This window comes from Bos indicus, chromosome 7, assembly GCF_029378745.1.
Source record: "Bos indicus isolate NIAB-ARS_2022 breed Sahiwal x Tharparkar chromosome 7, NIAB-ARS_B.indTharparkar_mat_pri_1.0, whole genome shotgun sequence".
NCBI lineage: Eukaryota > Metazoa > Chordata > Mammalia > Artiodactyla > Bovidae > Bos > Bos indicus.
The window spans coordinates 1,066,479-1,082,154 of NC_091766.1; the positions used below are offsets into that span (position 1 = coordinate 1,066,479).

At 48.5% G+C, this 15,676-nt stretch overlaps 1 protein-coding gene across 2 annotated transcripts in view; it reads left to right on the forward strand.

Annotated features, from left to right (window-relative positions):
* Nucleotides 1–15,676, forward strand: part of RASGEF1C (RasGEF domain family member 1C) — a 134,498-nt gene that overhangs the window by 102,741 nt on the left and 16,081 nt on the right. For both annotated transcript variants that reach the window (XM_070792316.1, XM_070792317.1), the window contains 2 exons: nt 6,373–6,573; nt 7,450–7,524. In XM_070792316.1, coding sequence (XP_070648417.1) covers nt 6,373–6,573; nt 7,450–7,524 — 276 coding nt within the window. The remainder of the gene's footprint in view (nt 1–6,372; nt 6,574–7,449; nt 7,525–15,676) is intronic.

Genomic DNA, 15,676 nt, shown 5'->3' on the forward strand with positions numbered 1-15,676 from the left:
ATGTCGCTTGTCTTGGGAGGACACCGAATGTGACAAGCTGATAGCCCCACAGTGGGTCTGAACCCAGAGCCACAGGAGCCAAGGGAAACTGCTAAGGCAGGCTGAGCAACAGGAAGCTGAGAAGTCCAAGGCCTAATGAAGGGAGGCCCTGCCCTGGGGCTGATTCAGAGACAGAGCAGGCGAGTGAGTTGTTCTGAGAGCTTGATGAGATGAAGGTCATCTCCTCCTCTGCATGCCTTGATCCATCTGGGGATTGATTATGACACTTGGCTTAGGTGCAGCAGGAAACGTTCAGGGAAGGCTCCATGACTGGATGGATTAGGAGAAGGAGGCAGGAAGGGGAAATGCTGAGTGGTTTGCTACATAGTTGGCTACTTTGGGTGAGTGGAGGCAGGAAGAGAGATGTTTGGGCAGTTGGGTAGGCAGGGAGATTAATAGGATAAGTGGCTGTGGAAGACTGATGGAAAGACGTGAAGGAGAAAGGCAGAAATGATAACTAGTGAGTGGGTAGATGGATGAACAGATGGATGGGAGGGTGGGTGAATGGATAGGTGGATGCATGTGTGTGTGGGTGTGGATGGGTGGGTGAGAACATGGATGGGAAGGTGGGTGGGTGGGTGGATGGATGGATGAGTGGGTAGATGGATGAGGACAAATGTTGGAATGGATGGAGGAAGGGTAGATAAATGAATTGATGGATCTGTGGGTGACTTTATAAAAGGGGAGGTGGGCATCACAGATGGACGGAAAATAGATGGATACAGAGACGGTAGATGGATGGATGGATGGAGTAGAGGGTTTGTAGGGGGATGAGAGCCCAGTCCTCTGCTTTATCTCCACCCCCTCCCCCCGACAGTAGGCCTTCAAGCAGTGTGAAGTCTAAGCCATTGACAAGATGGATTATCTGCCCTTGTCAGGCCTGCCTCTCCATTGGCAGAGCCATTTCAGAGGCAGACCCTGACATTCTGGCCACAGGGCTTTGGGACAGGTGCAAGTCCTGGGCTTGTTTCTTTGAGAAGCAGCGCCTCCTCACTACGCCCTCAAGAATCTGCTGGGAAATCTGTTCTAACCACCAAGTGGATGAAAATAAGACACAGCCAAGACCTGTGAATGGGCTGTCGAAAGCAGTCATCCACCAGGTGTGGATTTTCAGAGCTGAAGTAACTCATTTAGGGAATTTCTCATCCCTTCCCGTGGAATCCAGTTAGGTAAGCTAAGTGATGTAAACCAGAGCTGAGATTCCCTAGTCCCCATGCCACCCAGCCAGGCATCGGCCAGGGATGCCCCATCTGTCCTTGTGAGTCCCACATTGCCCCTCTCCAGAAAGCACTTGCTCCCAGGGGATGTGCAGTAGACGTTGCTTCCCTTTCCTGATGCTTCAAGTAGCCTGCAGTCTGCTCCCTTCCCAGCACAGGCAAAGTCTCAGCTGAGAAAGGAGTTGGTGAGCTCTGAACCAAACTGGTAAGTCAGGACCCACGGGACTCAGAACCTGAGGTCAGGGTCAGACCTTCTGAGCCCACAGCTGTGTGACTTTGGGCGAGGTGCTTCCCCTCTCCAAATTAGTTTCCTCATCAGTCAAACGGAGATTATAACTGTTCCCACCACACAGGTCTGAGGCAGAGTCCCTGCAGTCACCTGTGCCTGTATTTCAGCACTTGGTAAACGTAAGCTCTGATGAGGAACAAGTTCTTTCCAAAACCCAGGCACATGGGGATTATTTTTAACTTTTATGAAACTTTGTTACAGAACTTTTCACACATAGCCCACCAGGCTTCTCCCTCCACGGGATTCTCCAGGCAAGAATACTGGAGTGGGTTGCCATTTCCTTCTCCAATATACAAATATAGATAGTAGTAACCATGAAGTCCCGTGTGCTCATCGCCTAGATTCATCGGTTATCAACATCTGGCCGAACTCGTTTCTTCTCTCCTTTCACACACTTCCCCCTCCCTCCAAATATTTTTTTTTTTTTAATCATAGACATTATATATTTTGCTCCAAAAACATTTCAGAATCATCTTGTAAAGGATTTCTTACACAGAGATGATAGGTTCAAATGATATGAAGTGTAGAGCACAAACAGTGGGGAAAGCACGAGTGTTTCCTCTCTGGCCCCGAAATTATTTTCTGTAAGAGGGAAGATGATAATCCCTCCGTCGCAGGGCGGTGAGGGAAACAGCGATGTTCAGGAATGTGAAGGAGGTAGGGCAGGCCAGTGGGTAGCGGGGCTTCCCCGTCAAAGTGGCTGTGAAAGGCGACGCCTTTCTCTTTCCGCCTGACTCCCTGCCGTCTCCTGGAAGCCTCGCGTTCCCCCTGTGCTCCCCACCACCTCGCAGTAGCCGGGGACAAGGGGCTGGATGGGCTCCGAGGAGGCCCTGTCCGTGCCTGTGGAGTCTGAGCTGCTCCGTCTTTGGGTCCCCCTCTGCTGGGCAGGAGACCCTGCCTTAGACGGTGGCTCCCGTGCCCCCCCCCTAGAGGTTGGGCTCAGCCGTTTCACCTCAAGAAACCCGGCAGTTTCACCTTTTGGTGATGCCGAAGCTGAAAGAGATGAGGGGGGGGCCCAGGGAGGCCTAGAGGGTCAGAGACCTGCTGAGAGAGACAGGGCAGGGAACTGCAGTCCCCTGGCCACACGCACTGGCCCCTCAGGAGACTGGACGGGCAGCCCTCTCGGCCACCAGCCTTGCTCTCCGACTCACACGCCTGTCTGCCGGCTCCCCGGAGCCACGGGTGGCGGCTGCTGACTTAGAGAACAAGCTGGCGATGTGTGCAGAGCTCCTGCCTGTGCTGCTGGACATCGGCCACGGGCTCGCTCAGAAGGGAGCTTTCAGGAACTTTAGAAAACAAGGGTCTTTTCTTGTCTGGATGGAAACCGACCCTAATCACAAAACGCTGGGTCCAGGAGAACTTGGAAGTACCTGGAGAGCACTACCCCTCACCCAAGCCGCCCAGCAACGGCGACCTCCACGCTGATAGCCGGCTCTGCACGCAGCAGGCGGCACTGTGAGAACTGAGAACAACAAAGAAAAGAGTCCGGCCCCTGTCCTCAGCCACTGAGGGAGCTGAGGCGGCAGGGCCGGCCGGCGCTCCAGAGGTAGGCCCGGACGGTGACAAGGAACACCTGGGCTTTCTCGGGGGTAGGTCCCCGGGCCTGCCTGCATTCACCAAGATCATGCAGCCTGCGTCCACAAGGTGTGGAGATCACTGAGCAAACAAGACAAGGTCAAAGAGAAGGTCAGATACCCTCCCTACATTCAGATTCACCAAAAAAAAAAAAAAACCCAACAGATAAGCTTGAGGTTAACACCACTAGAAAATTTTTAAATGTATTAGCATACAGTCAGTGGCAATTTGGAGTGGATATGGGTTCTATAGAAACAAGGCCTGCTACATCGTTTGTATATTTTTAAAAATAGGGGCAGTGTGCGGCTCTATCAAACTATAGCCACGGACGCACTTCATCCCTGACTTCAGTAGGCTCTGCAGTCTGCCTTGGAGAGGCTGACTGAGGACAAGCAGGTGGAGGCCAGGTTTGTCCAATCCGCTAATGTGTGTGGGTCCCTCCTGTTCATTCTGGGCACCAGCAAAGAGAGACGCAGCATGGCCTTCATGGAGCTGGTACTCCAGTGAGAGGCTTGGGCAAGGACTGTGAAGGAAGGGAATGGAGGTCAGAGGAAGAAGGCTACAGGTCCTGCCTTGGCTGTGGGGCAGGAGAGACAGCGGGTCAGAGGGGTGGGCGGGTGGCCTGTGTCTGGAGCCCGGAGAAGAGGAGCAAGGGCTACATGGAGCCACTGAGTGCAGCCAGAGCTGACCTCAGGACCCCTGAGCCATGCCAGGCTTTTGTCTTTGCAACAGTTTAGAGAAGGAGGGTGCGGTGGTTAGATGTGTGTTTGGAACAGAACGCTCTTGCAGCAGGGTGGAGTGGACAGAGGCTGGCGGGAATGCACGGGGCCCACTGAGGTGGCTGGGAAACGACTGTGGCCTAGACCACATACACTGTGGTGGAAGACACGGGAATGGAAGCAAGCAAAATCAAGAGGGCTGCTGATGGTCTGGAGCGGCCTGAGGGAAAAGGTGGTTTGAGGATGGCTCCAAGCCGGGAGCCTGAGACAGGCAGCAGGCGGAGTGGGCAGCCCTGCGGAAGGCAGCGTGACTTCTGATGTCATGTGTCTGGTCTGGGTGTCCTTGCCCACGTGGCTCTGGAGATCAGAGGAGAACACTGCCACACACTGCCCACACTAAACGACATGCTGGAGGTGAACCAGAAAACCCAGGAGTGAAGCAGAGGATGATCAAGAGAGGAGGAGATGAGGCAGGAGGAACCCGGCATGCAGCCACAGGGCAGACCAGCAAGCCCACAGACAGCCCAGGGCAGGAGAGCTGGAGAGCTGAGGCAGACGCTGCCTGAGAAACGATCCCCTGGCTCTCATGACAGGAGGTCCTCGGTGACAGCGAGAATCAGCCTGGTGATGAGAGTGGAGTCAGGTGGGGTGGTGGAGGGCTGAGTGGGAGATGCAGGAACTCGACAGCCAGGATAGCCCCCTCCAGACTGAGTAGCAGAGAGACATGAGGGGCGGGTGGAGGTGTAGGGGCTCATTGCTGACCGATGTGTCACTGGGGCTGACTCTGGCTGGACCTGACTTGCTGTCTTCCTAGCACTCAGATGAAAACCTGGGAGGCAGCATGTATGGTAAGCATACTTTGGGATACAGCCCTGACAGCTCAGTTGGTAAAGAATCCGCCTGCAATGTAGGAGACCCCAGTTCAATTCCTGGGTTGGAAAGATCCCCTGGAGAAGGGATAGGCTACCCACTCCAGTTCTTGGGCTTCCCTTGTGGCTCAGCTGGTAAAGAATCTGCCTGCAATGCAGGAGACCTGGCTTTGATCCCTCGGTTGGGAAGATCCCCTGGAGGAGGGAACGGCTACCCACTCCAGTATTCTGGCCTGGAGAATCCCATGGTCTGTATAGTCCGTGGGGTTACAAACAGTAACACGACTGAGCAACTTGCACTTTCAAGCTGAGAGGGGGGTGTTCCTCCCACCGACAACAAAGGGAAGTCAGACCTCAGCTCACCCACACATTGGCTGCCTTCTTGGTCTGTCCCTCATGACTCTGGGAGTCAGGGTCAGCGTTAGGGTTTGGGTTCAGGATCAGGCTCCCTGTGTCCCAAGGGCTCTTCCAAAGCTGTCCTGGCCACTCCACAGAGAACCACTTTCATAAAGTGTGGGGACACCACCTCCAACAGGGGTGGTCCTCAGTGCTCCTCCGAGCCCCATCAGAGACGTAAGGAACTACTGAGGTCCCCAGGCAAGCCCTGCACCCTGTTGCCCACCTGCAAAATGCCTCTGGGATTGTGTGTATGAAGAACATGCCTTTTTCCTATTAGAAATTACCTGGCAGTGCTGACTAGTCACCATCTTCTCCTGAGGCATCTGGGACCAGGCCCCACTGGAAACCCCACTGGAAACCCCACCTGCCTGCCTGACACCTTTTTGCTGCCAGGAGTCCAGATCCCAGATGCCCACTGCTGATCCCAGGCCAGCTCCCGGCTCGAGGGGGTTGAATCCATCTCTGGGGAGGCCATTTGCTGACAAACTGGGGGGGGCCTGTTCTGTGAGTTATTGACAGCCCTTTGGGAAGGTGAAGACATCTTGCTCCATAAACCCAGCTAGTCTGATGTACCTTCCTTGGAAATAGGGGTCTCTGAGGGGCAATAATTAGTTTCACTGTGGGGTGGGAGGGTGGTCCCTGCACCAAGCCCAGGGCATCTGAGCTGCATGGTGAGGGGCCCTGTTGCTACAGTAAATGGTTATCAAGTGTCCACTGCATGCCCAGAGCCGTAACACAGGTCAACTCAGATTCCCTGCTCTCCGAGCTATCACTGCAGGGCTGTAAACAACCGCAGTCATCTCCTGCAGTGGTCCCCACAAGGAAGTCACGTGGGGTGAGCTGGAGAAGAGTGCCCGGGGCAGGGGATGGACAGCAAGGCTGGGCAAGGAAGGCCTCTCTAAGCTAGGCTGGGAGACAGGCAGGGACACCTATTAAAGCCAAGCAAAAGGCTAGCATCCAGGGAAGGGCCTCCCTTCCTCCACTCCCTGGCAGTGCCCGCCCCACCTAGACAACTCAGGCAGCTTTACACCCCAGTCATCCTCCCCGAGGTGTGCTGTACTCGGCTTCCACTGGCGATCCTGCAGCCTTTGCCCCAGCCAGCCTTGCCTGTGAGCCCCATCCCCAGCCTGTCCTGAGTTGGGTCCTGGTACAAGTAGGTACACCTAGGAGTAGCCCACCCATGTCAGCTGGGAAGCCTTCCTGTCTTAGACATTGCTATGTGAAGGCAGGTTTCCCAGCCTGAGCACCATCTCTACCCCACCCAGGCGTACAGAAAGAGGATGCATCAGCTCCTGCAGGCTCTGCACCAGAAGCTGGCAGCTCTGGGCCAGGGACCGGAAAGCCTGCTGGGCACCGACAAGCCCATCTCCTATAGGACCAAGCCTCCAGCGTCCATCCACAGGGAGCTCCTTGGCATCTGCAGTGACCCCTACATGCTGGCTCAGCAGCTGACACACGTGGAGCTGGTGAGCAGGCCTGTGCCACCCTCCACCCAGACCGGAGCCTGGAATACTGAGCGTAGCCAGCCACCCCTCCCCCATCTGGTCCCACACCTCATCTCAGCCTAACCCGGGGTCTGAGCCCATCCCTTCAGGGCCACCCTGGCACCTGCAGAGGGCCCTGTCTCTGGAGCAGTCTCTCCCTATGCCTGGGGCGAGGAATAGAAGGCCTGCAGGTACCAACCTTGCCTAACTTTGACCTCTGGCCTGTCTGAGCCAGGCCTCAGACAGAGGAACGAGGTTCAGATCCTGGTTCTGACACCACCGGATGTGTAATCAGCCCCACACCTAGCACCTTCCCAACCCAGGTCTCAGTTTCCCCCATCCAGGACTCATACAGCCACTGCACCCACCCCAGCTTTACAGAGAAGTGCAAACAGCCTTTATGGTCAAGACTTACATTCACTGTCTCATTTCATCTTCCCACCACCCGGCCAGGTAGGTGTTGTTATTATTCTCTTTTCACAAATGAAGCTAAAGCCCAGAGGTTTAGTTTAAGTGATTTGCCACAAGTCACACAGCAGGAGGAACAGCCAGCATTCGTTTCTGACCCAGATCCCGTGATCTTAGCCCCCAGGCCTACCCGGGAGGGAGCAGGTCATTGTGATGACCCAGTTTTGAGGAGAAGCACTCCCTGTGGAGACGCTGACCCGGCCTCCGTGAAAAGCAGCAGCCCCTGGGCAGAGGAAGGGAGGGGCTGACATCCTCAGGATGGTGCTGAGCTCTGTGACAACCCGGAACAGGGCTGTGGGGCCCCCCGTGAGAAGGGCGGTGGGCCCATGCCGGGCGCCCAGTGGACATCCCTTTCTCCTTTTCCTGACTCCTGTTATCTCTCTGCTGCAGGAACAGCTGCGGCACATCGGACCTGAGGAGTTTGTCCAGGCTTTTGTGAACAAGGACCCTCTGGCCAGCACAAAGGTAGAAGGCCCATGGACGGACTGTCCAGGCAGGGACCCTACCCACGAGTCCCTCTGTGGGATTCCCAGAGCACCAGCTAGCCAGCTCCAGAGGGATCTGGAACAGAGCAGATGGGCTTGGCGGGGACGTGCCCATTCCACCCATGCCCCTAGCCTAAGGCGGGCACATCCCAGCAGCCCTGAGTCCCAGGGAAGCCTGGGAGGGCCGGACGAGCCTGACGGGGTCAGCCACCCAGCAAGGGTCAGGGGCACTCCATGATCCTAAGCCCTGGGTGGGTCAGAGGGTGGAGGCTCACACCCAGGCCACTAGAAGACCCCGTATGCCCTCCTGGTGTGTTGTGCTGGGCGCCGATTCCCTCTAGTGGCCACTTGGGGAACGCAGGCCAATGCACGCTGTCCAAGAAGTTCAGGGCACATGCTCTTCCCTCTGAAGGAGGATTACACACCGAATTTCAGAGCCTGCCCCTCTCTCTGAGAGCCAATCCATCAGTCTACTTGGTGTTTATCAAGGAGTTAAATCTGAAGCAGAACTGAAAATATTATGTCTTCTTCCCTGGCACCTAATAAAAGATGTGCAAACTAAATGTACAATTGCATTTCACCTCCAGGACAAGCAGAGACTAAACAGTGTGTGTGTGTGTGTGTGTGTGTGTGTGTCTAGGGAAAGGTACAGTCTCACAAACAGCTGGTAGGGGGTGAAATTGGCACAGCCACTTTGGAGAGCAGCATGGCAATAGAATCAACACTTGAAATGTACACTCTGGACCCCACCTTTTCACACCTAACAATTTATCCTACAGGTATACACACACACGTGTATACACAAAGATGTACACACAAAGGTATCTGGGATATTTTTCTGTGTTTTATGGCCAAAGACTGGAAGCAAACTATCATACCATCCACAGGGACTCGATTAAATATCGTAGTACATCCATACATCCAAGGCTATGCAACTATTAGAATAAGAGCATCTGCAAGAATGGAATGAAGGACATTTGCATGGCATCTTTGGTGGCTCAGATGGTAGAGAATCTGCCGGCAATGCAGGAGATCTGGGTTCAGTCCCTGCGTTAGGAAGATGCCCTGGAAATGGGAATAGCAACCCACTCCAGTGTTCTTAACTTCCCTGGTGGCTCAGACAGTTAAGCATCTGTCTACAATGTGGCAGACCCGGGTTTGATCCCTGGGTTGGGAAGATCCCCTGGAGAAGGAAATGGCAATCCACTCCAGTACTATTGCCTGGAAAATCCCATGGACAGAGGAGCCTGGTAGGCTACAGTCCATGATCTCAAAGAGTCGGACACGACTGAGCGACTTCACTTTCTTTCACTTTCCAGTTTTCTTGCCTAAACAATTACATGGACAGAGGAGCCTGGCAGGCTATAGTCCATGGGGTTGCAAAGAGCTGGACATGGCTAACACTTTTTTGGGCCTCCCTGGTGGCTGAGATGGTAAAGAATCTGCCTGTGATGAAGGAGACCTGGGCTCAATTCCTGAGTTGGGAAGATCCCCTGGGGGAGGGCATGGCAACCCACTCCAGTATTCTGGCCTGGACAATCCCCATGGACAGAGGAGCCTGGTGGGCTACAGTCCATGGGGTCACAAAGAGTCGGACACAACTGAGTGACTAAGCACAGGACGCAGCAAAAATGGAATGTTTGCCAAAGATCCATTGTTGAGAGATGAAAAAGTGAAGAGCAGTGACAAAGAGCATGTGACCACCTGTGTGACAAAGGAGGACGCGTAATGCACATCTGCTTGCACGTATGTGTGGACAATCTGTAGGAACACCGGCACGCTGAGGAGTTCATCATGGACCTGGGAGCAGGAGTGGGGAGAAGACGTTGCTGCTCTTAGGGGGTTGTTTTTCTGTTTTTTGTTTGGGGTTTGGGCCATTTCCAAGTATTATATTTAATTGTGAAAAACATCATGATTGTTTACCCACTCTACTGTAAATGAAAACTTCTGTGTTCTAGCCTCTCAGCTATTATAGATATTGCTGCTATGAACATTCTTATCCATTTCCTATGTATGTGGGTACATTTTTTTTTAGAGCATCAGTTCTCAAGTCGTTTAGTCCCAGGACAGCTTTCAATCTTAAAAATTATGGAGGACCCCAAAGAACTTTTGGTTATGTAGATTACTTACACAAAGTTCCCTACATATGAATGACTTCCATTTTGAGAGCACGTTCGTAAGTCCCATTTGTTCATAAGTCCAGCAAAGTTAGCCTACATAGCCAGCTAACACAATTGGCTATATAGTACGGTGCTGTAATAGGTTTGTAATACTTTTCACACAAATAATACATTTTAAAAAACCCACAAAAATAGAGAGAACATTTTAAATCTTACAGTACAGTACTTTGAAAATCACAGTACAGTATAACAGCGGACATACAGGGGCTGGCGTCACGTGACTAGGAAAGAAGGGTGACTGGAGAACGGAGAGGAGGGGGAGACGGCAGAACTGAAGGGTCAACAGCAACAGGAGATGGAGGGCAAGCTGCCACTTCACTCATGTCTGATGTTGATGGAACACACATTCACATCTTTGAAAGTTCACAACTTGCATGTTCATATGTAGGCAGCTTATTGTCATAACAGCTCCCTGTATTTATTATAATGGGCTTCCCTGTGGCTCAGAGGTAAAAAATCTGCCTGTCAATACAGGAGACATGGGTTTGATCCCTGGGTCAAGAAGATCCCTTGGAGAAGGAAGTGGCAACCCACTCCAGTATTCTTGCCCCATGGAGAGAGGGGCCTGGTGGGTCACAGCCCATGAGATCACAAAGAGTTGGACATGACTTAGCAACTAAACATTTATTATATTACCCAGTAAGGCCAATAACTTTAAAAAATATTTATTCAAAATCATAATAATCTATTATATGTTAATAAGTTATGTATTTTATGAAAAATAACTCTATTTTCCCAAAAAAGTTAATGAGAAGAGTGATATTGTTTTACGGTATTTTAAAAAATTTCTCTCAGTTCAGTTCAGTCATGTCCAACTCTTTGTGACCCCATGGACTGCAGCACACCAGGCCTCCCTGTCCATCACCAACTCCCCTAGTTTACTCAAACTCATGTCCATTGAGTTGGTGATGCCATCCAACCATCTCACCCTCTGTCATCCCCTTCTCCTCCTGCCTTCAATCTTTCCCAGCATCAGGGTCTTTTCAAATAAGTCAGTTCTCCGCATCAAGTGGCCAAAGTATTGGAGCTTCAGCTTCAGCGTTAGTCCTTCCAATGAATATTCAGGACTTATTTCCTTTAGGATGGACTGGTTGGACTGTTTGGATCTCCTTGCAGTCCAAAGGACTCTCAAGAGTCTTCTCCAACACCACAGTTCAAAAGCATCAATTCTTCTGTGCTCAGCTTTCTTTACAGTCCAACTCTCACATCCATATATGACTACTGGAAAAACCATAGTTTTGACTAGATGGACCTTTGTTGGCAAAGTAATGTCTCTGCTTTTTAATATGTTGTCTAGGTTGGTCATAACTTTTCTTCCAAGGAGCAAATGTCTTTTAATTTCATGGCTGCAGTCACCATCTGCAGTGATTTTGGAGCTCAAAAAAATAAAGTCTGTCACTGTTTCCATTGTTTTCCCATCTATTTGACATGAAGTGATGGGACTGAGCCATGATCTTACTTTTACGAATTTTGAGTTTTAAGCCAACTTTTTCACTCTCCTCTTTCATTTTCATCAAGAGGTGGCTCTTTAGTCCTTCACTTTCTGCCGTAAGGGTGGTGTTATCTGCATAGCTGAGGTTATTGATATTTCTCCTGACAATCTTGATTCCAGCTTGTGCTTCATCCAGTCCAGCATTTCTCATGATGTACTTTGCTTGTAAGTTAAATAAGCAGGGTGACAATATACAGCCTTGATATACTCCTTTCCCTATTTGGAACCAGTCTGTTGTTCCATGTCCAGTTCTAACTGTTGCTTCCTGACCTGGATACAGATTTCTCAGGAGGCAGGTCAGGTGGTCTGGTATTCCCATCTCTTTAAGAATTTTCCAGTTTGTTGTGATCCACACAGTCAAAGGCTTTTGCATAGTCAATAAAGCAGAATTAGATGTTTTTCTAGAATACTCTTGCTTTTTCAATGATCCGCGGATGTTGGCAATTTGATCTCTGGTTCCTCTGCCTTTTCTAAAGCCAGCTTGAACATCTGGAAGTTCACAGTTAACGTACTATTGAAGCCTGGCTTGGAGAATTTTGAGCATTACTTTGCTAGCATGTGCTGCTGCTGCTGCTGCTGCTAAGTCACTTCAGTCGTGTCTGACTCCCATAGATGTGTCTGCGATCCCATAGATGGCAGCCCACCAGGCCCTGCCATCCCTGGGATTCTCCAGGCAAGAACACTGGAGTGGGTTGCCATTTCCTCCTCCAATGCATAAAAGTGAAAAGTTAAAGTGAAGTCACTCAGTCGTGTCTGACTCTTAGCGACCCCAAGGACTGCAGCCTACCAGGCTCTTCCATCCATGGGATTTTCCAGGCAAGAGTACTGGAGTGGGGTGCCATTGCCTTCTCCATTGCTAGCATGTGAGATAAGTGCAATTGTGTGGTAGTTTGAGCATTCTTTGACATTGCCTTTCTTTGGGATTGGAATGAAAACTGACTTTTTCCAGTCCTGTTGCCACTGCTGAGTTTTCCAAATTTGCTGGCATATTGAGTGTAGCACTTTCACAGCATCATCTTTTAGGTTTTGAAATAGCTCAACTGGAATTCCATCACCTCCACTAACTTTGTTCATAGTGATGCTTCATAAGCCCCACTTGACTTCGCATTCCAGAATATCTGACTCTAGGTGAGTAATCACACCATCATGATTATCTGTGTCATGAAGATCTTTGTTGTACAGTTCTTTTGTGTATTCTTGCCACCTCTTCTTGATATCTTCTGCTTCTGTTAGGTCCATACCATTTCTGTCCTTTATTGTGCCCATCTCTACATGAAATGTTCCCTTGGTATCTCTAATTTTCTTGAAGAGATCTCTAGTCTTTCCCATTCTATTGGTTTCCTCTATTTCTTTGCACTGATCACTGAGGAAGGCTTTCTTATCTCTCCTTGCTATTCTTTGGAACTCTGCATTCAAATGGGTATATCTTTCCTTATCTGCTTTGCCTTTCGCTTCTCTTCTTTTCATAGCTATTTGAAAAACCTCTCTCTAATGACTGGCAATAGAAGACAGCTGAATTCTCTTAATTTGCTTTCAATCTCTTGACGTAACATTATTGTGATTGAAAATCCAACTTCCTCATACAAATATGTAGTTGGAAAAAGAAGGAGTATATTACAGCCTTTTCAAATAATTGTGAATATTCTTATTTGATACTACACTAAAACTCAACAAGGAATAATTTTTTACAATTAATTGTAGTTTGGAATCTGAACTCCATCACATTAAAGTCATTGGTCCATCTTGAAATGGCAACCCACTTCAGTATTCTTGCCTGGAAAATACCATGGACAGAGGAGGCTGAGGCTACAAAAGTTGGACACGACTGAGCAACTAAACCACGCGTCTTGAATGGATCTTTTTGCCCATGTACAATTTTGACATATATTGGCCATTTGGAAAATATGGGTTCACCTAATCAAGCAGATCTTCTGAATGTTGACATATTTCATTAGATCATATTTTTAAATTATATTCATTGTATATATTCACTACTAATATCATCCAAAAAAGTTCTTAAGTATTGGGAACCTGTCAGGCTCTAGAGGCGATACATGTTTTTTAGGTTCCCAATTTTCTCTTGAAAACTTGAATTTTATCCTTGGCAACAAATACTATCAATTGTTTACCTTGAAGTTACAGGATCATTTTAATTGATTTAAAGGAAGCATCAGCCAAATACTGAAATGTGCGTAACCATGTGGGCCAGTCTTTTTTCAGGTAAAGTGGTGCTCCGTGGGTAAAGTTCAGCTCACGTCAGGTGCACCAGTGCACTTCCACAAGAGCAGCATGAGACCTGTGTGCACAGCAGAAGCACCCCCGTCTACAGTCCTCCCTGCACACCTGCAGGTTCTACAACCGCAGATCACACCACTCTCAGATTAGTAATTAGAAAAAAGTAATTAGTTAGTTAATTAATTAATTAAAATTAGTAATTAATTAAATTAATTAATTAAAATTAGTGATTAGAAAAAATTAAAATTCAAGAAAGTTCTAAAAAAACAAAACTTGAATTTGCTGTGTACCAGGCACCTATTTACATAGTTTTTAGATTGTATTGGGTATTATAAGTAAACTAGAGGTGATTTAAAGTATGCAGGAGAATGTGCATGAGTTTGTGCAAATACTGTGCCATTTTACATAAGGAACTTGAGCATCCTCAGATTTTGGTATCCAGGAGGGGTGGTGGACCCATTCACCTAAGGATGCCAACAGATGACGGCACTCCCGTTCTGTCACACAGAATATGAAAAAGACCTACACTCAAGGGTTGAGATTTAATAAAACTGAAGTTTATGTTCTCAAGAACATCCTTAAGTCACACTCACTTTTTTTCTTTTACTGTGAATATGTAGTAGTGAAGAACACAATGGTATCATTTGGGGTCATTTGGGGCTTCTGTCTCAGTTCAGGCTAAGGAAGCAGTAATTTTACCCATCGTTCTATTATGTAGGAGCGCAAATGTTAAGACAGTGAAAAGGCAGGAATATTTTATGAATACGAAGATAGGTTTGCCCTCGTGGACCTCCTGAAAGGGTCCTGGAGGCCCCCAGGAGCCCAGGGACGACGCTTTGAGATGTTGCTCTAGGATATACCTGTGAACGGAACCACTGCCTGCCCTGCGTCAGTCACAGACGATGCCTAGTGAGGCTGTATCCATTTACACTGCCACCAGGGAGTTATTCTTGCTCCACGGCCTCACTGACACTTGAAGTTGTCAAACTTTAATTTTTGTCAGACTGTTAAATGGAGCATCTTTTCATGTGTTTTGGACCTTCTTGTTTTCTCTTCTATGAAATGCCTGTCCCTAATTTTCCTGCAGTTTTCTATTACTGATTTGTCTTTTTTCTTAAGGATTTTTAAGAGTTTTGTGTGAGTATTTAAAATATGTACTAGTTAATTATCCCTTGTCAGTTAGATGTACTGCAAATTTTCTTCCCCTGGTTGATTGCTTTGCCTTTCATTCTCATTACTGTGTCTTTTAATGAATAGGCGTTCTTAATTTCCTCCTTATAAGGAATTTACGTTTTTGGATTATTTCTGCCTTCATAATTTGAAGCTATGCTATTAGGTACAGACAAATTTAAACTCATGCTATATTCTCAATAACTCAAAAATGTTATCTTTATACAGTTACCCTTTAAACTCTTCAATGCTTCTTGCCTTAGAGTCTTTTTTTGGGGATGGCACCCCACACCAGTACTCTGGCCCGGAAAATCCCATGGATGGAGGAGCCTGGTGGGCTGCAGTCCATGGGGTCACGAAGAGTTGGACACGACTGAGCGACTTCCCTTTCGCTTTTCACTTTCATGCATTGGAGAAGGAAATGGCAACCCACTCCAGTGTTCTTGCCTGGAGAATCCCAGGGACGGGGGAGCCTGGTGGGCTGCCGTCTATGGGGTCGCACAGAGTCGGACACGACTGAAGCGACTTAGCAGCAGCAAAGTCTATTTTGTCTAATATTAAGATAGATATGTGATATTTATCATGCGTATTTTTCTATTTTTATTTATATCCCTGTGTTTGGGATGTAGCTCTTGAAAATAACAGGCGGTTGGATTTTTTTTTTAATTAATGACTAAACAAATCCATGTAGAGTAATTTCTGATCTGTGTGGATTTGTTTTTACCGTCTTCTGTCGTACCTTGCCTTCTTTACCTATTCTTTTTTCTTTCTTTGCTTCTTTTGGATTCTCTGAAATTGTGATACACTGATTTGGATTTATAAAATTATGTTTCCATTTTTTAAATTATGTTTCTAAAGGACATTTGATAGCACATGAGAACGTTCATGTGGGAAAATATGGAAATATATAGTTATAGATAGAAACGTACATACATATGACTGATCCTCATTATTTGTCATCCTTATATCCTATAGTCATCATGAACACTGAATTGGCAAATTCTGAGTCCTTACTCCTAAGGAAAATACAAGATTAGGTTCCTTGCGAGCATCTC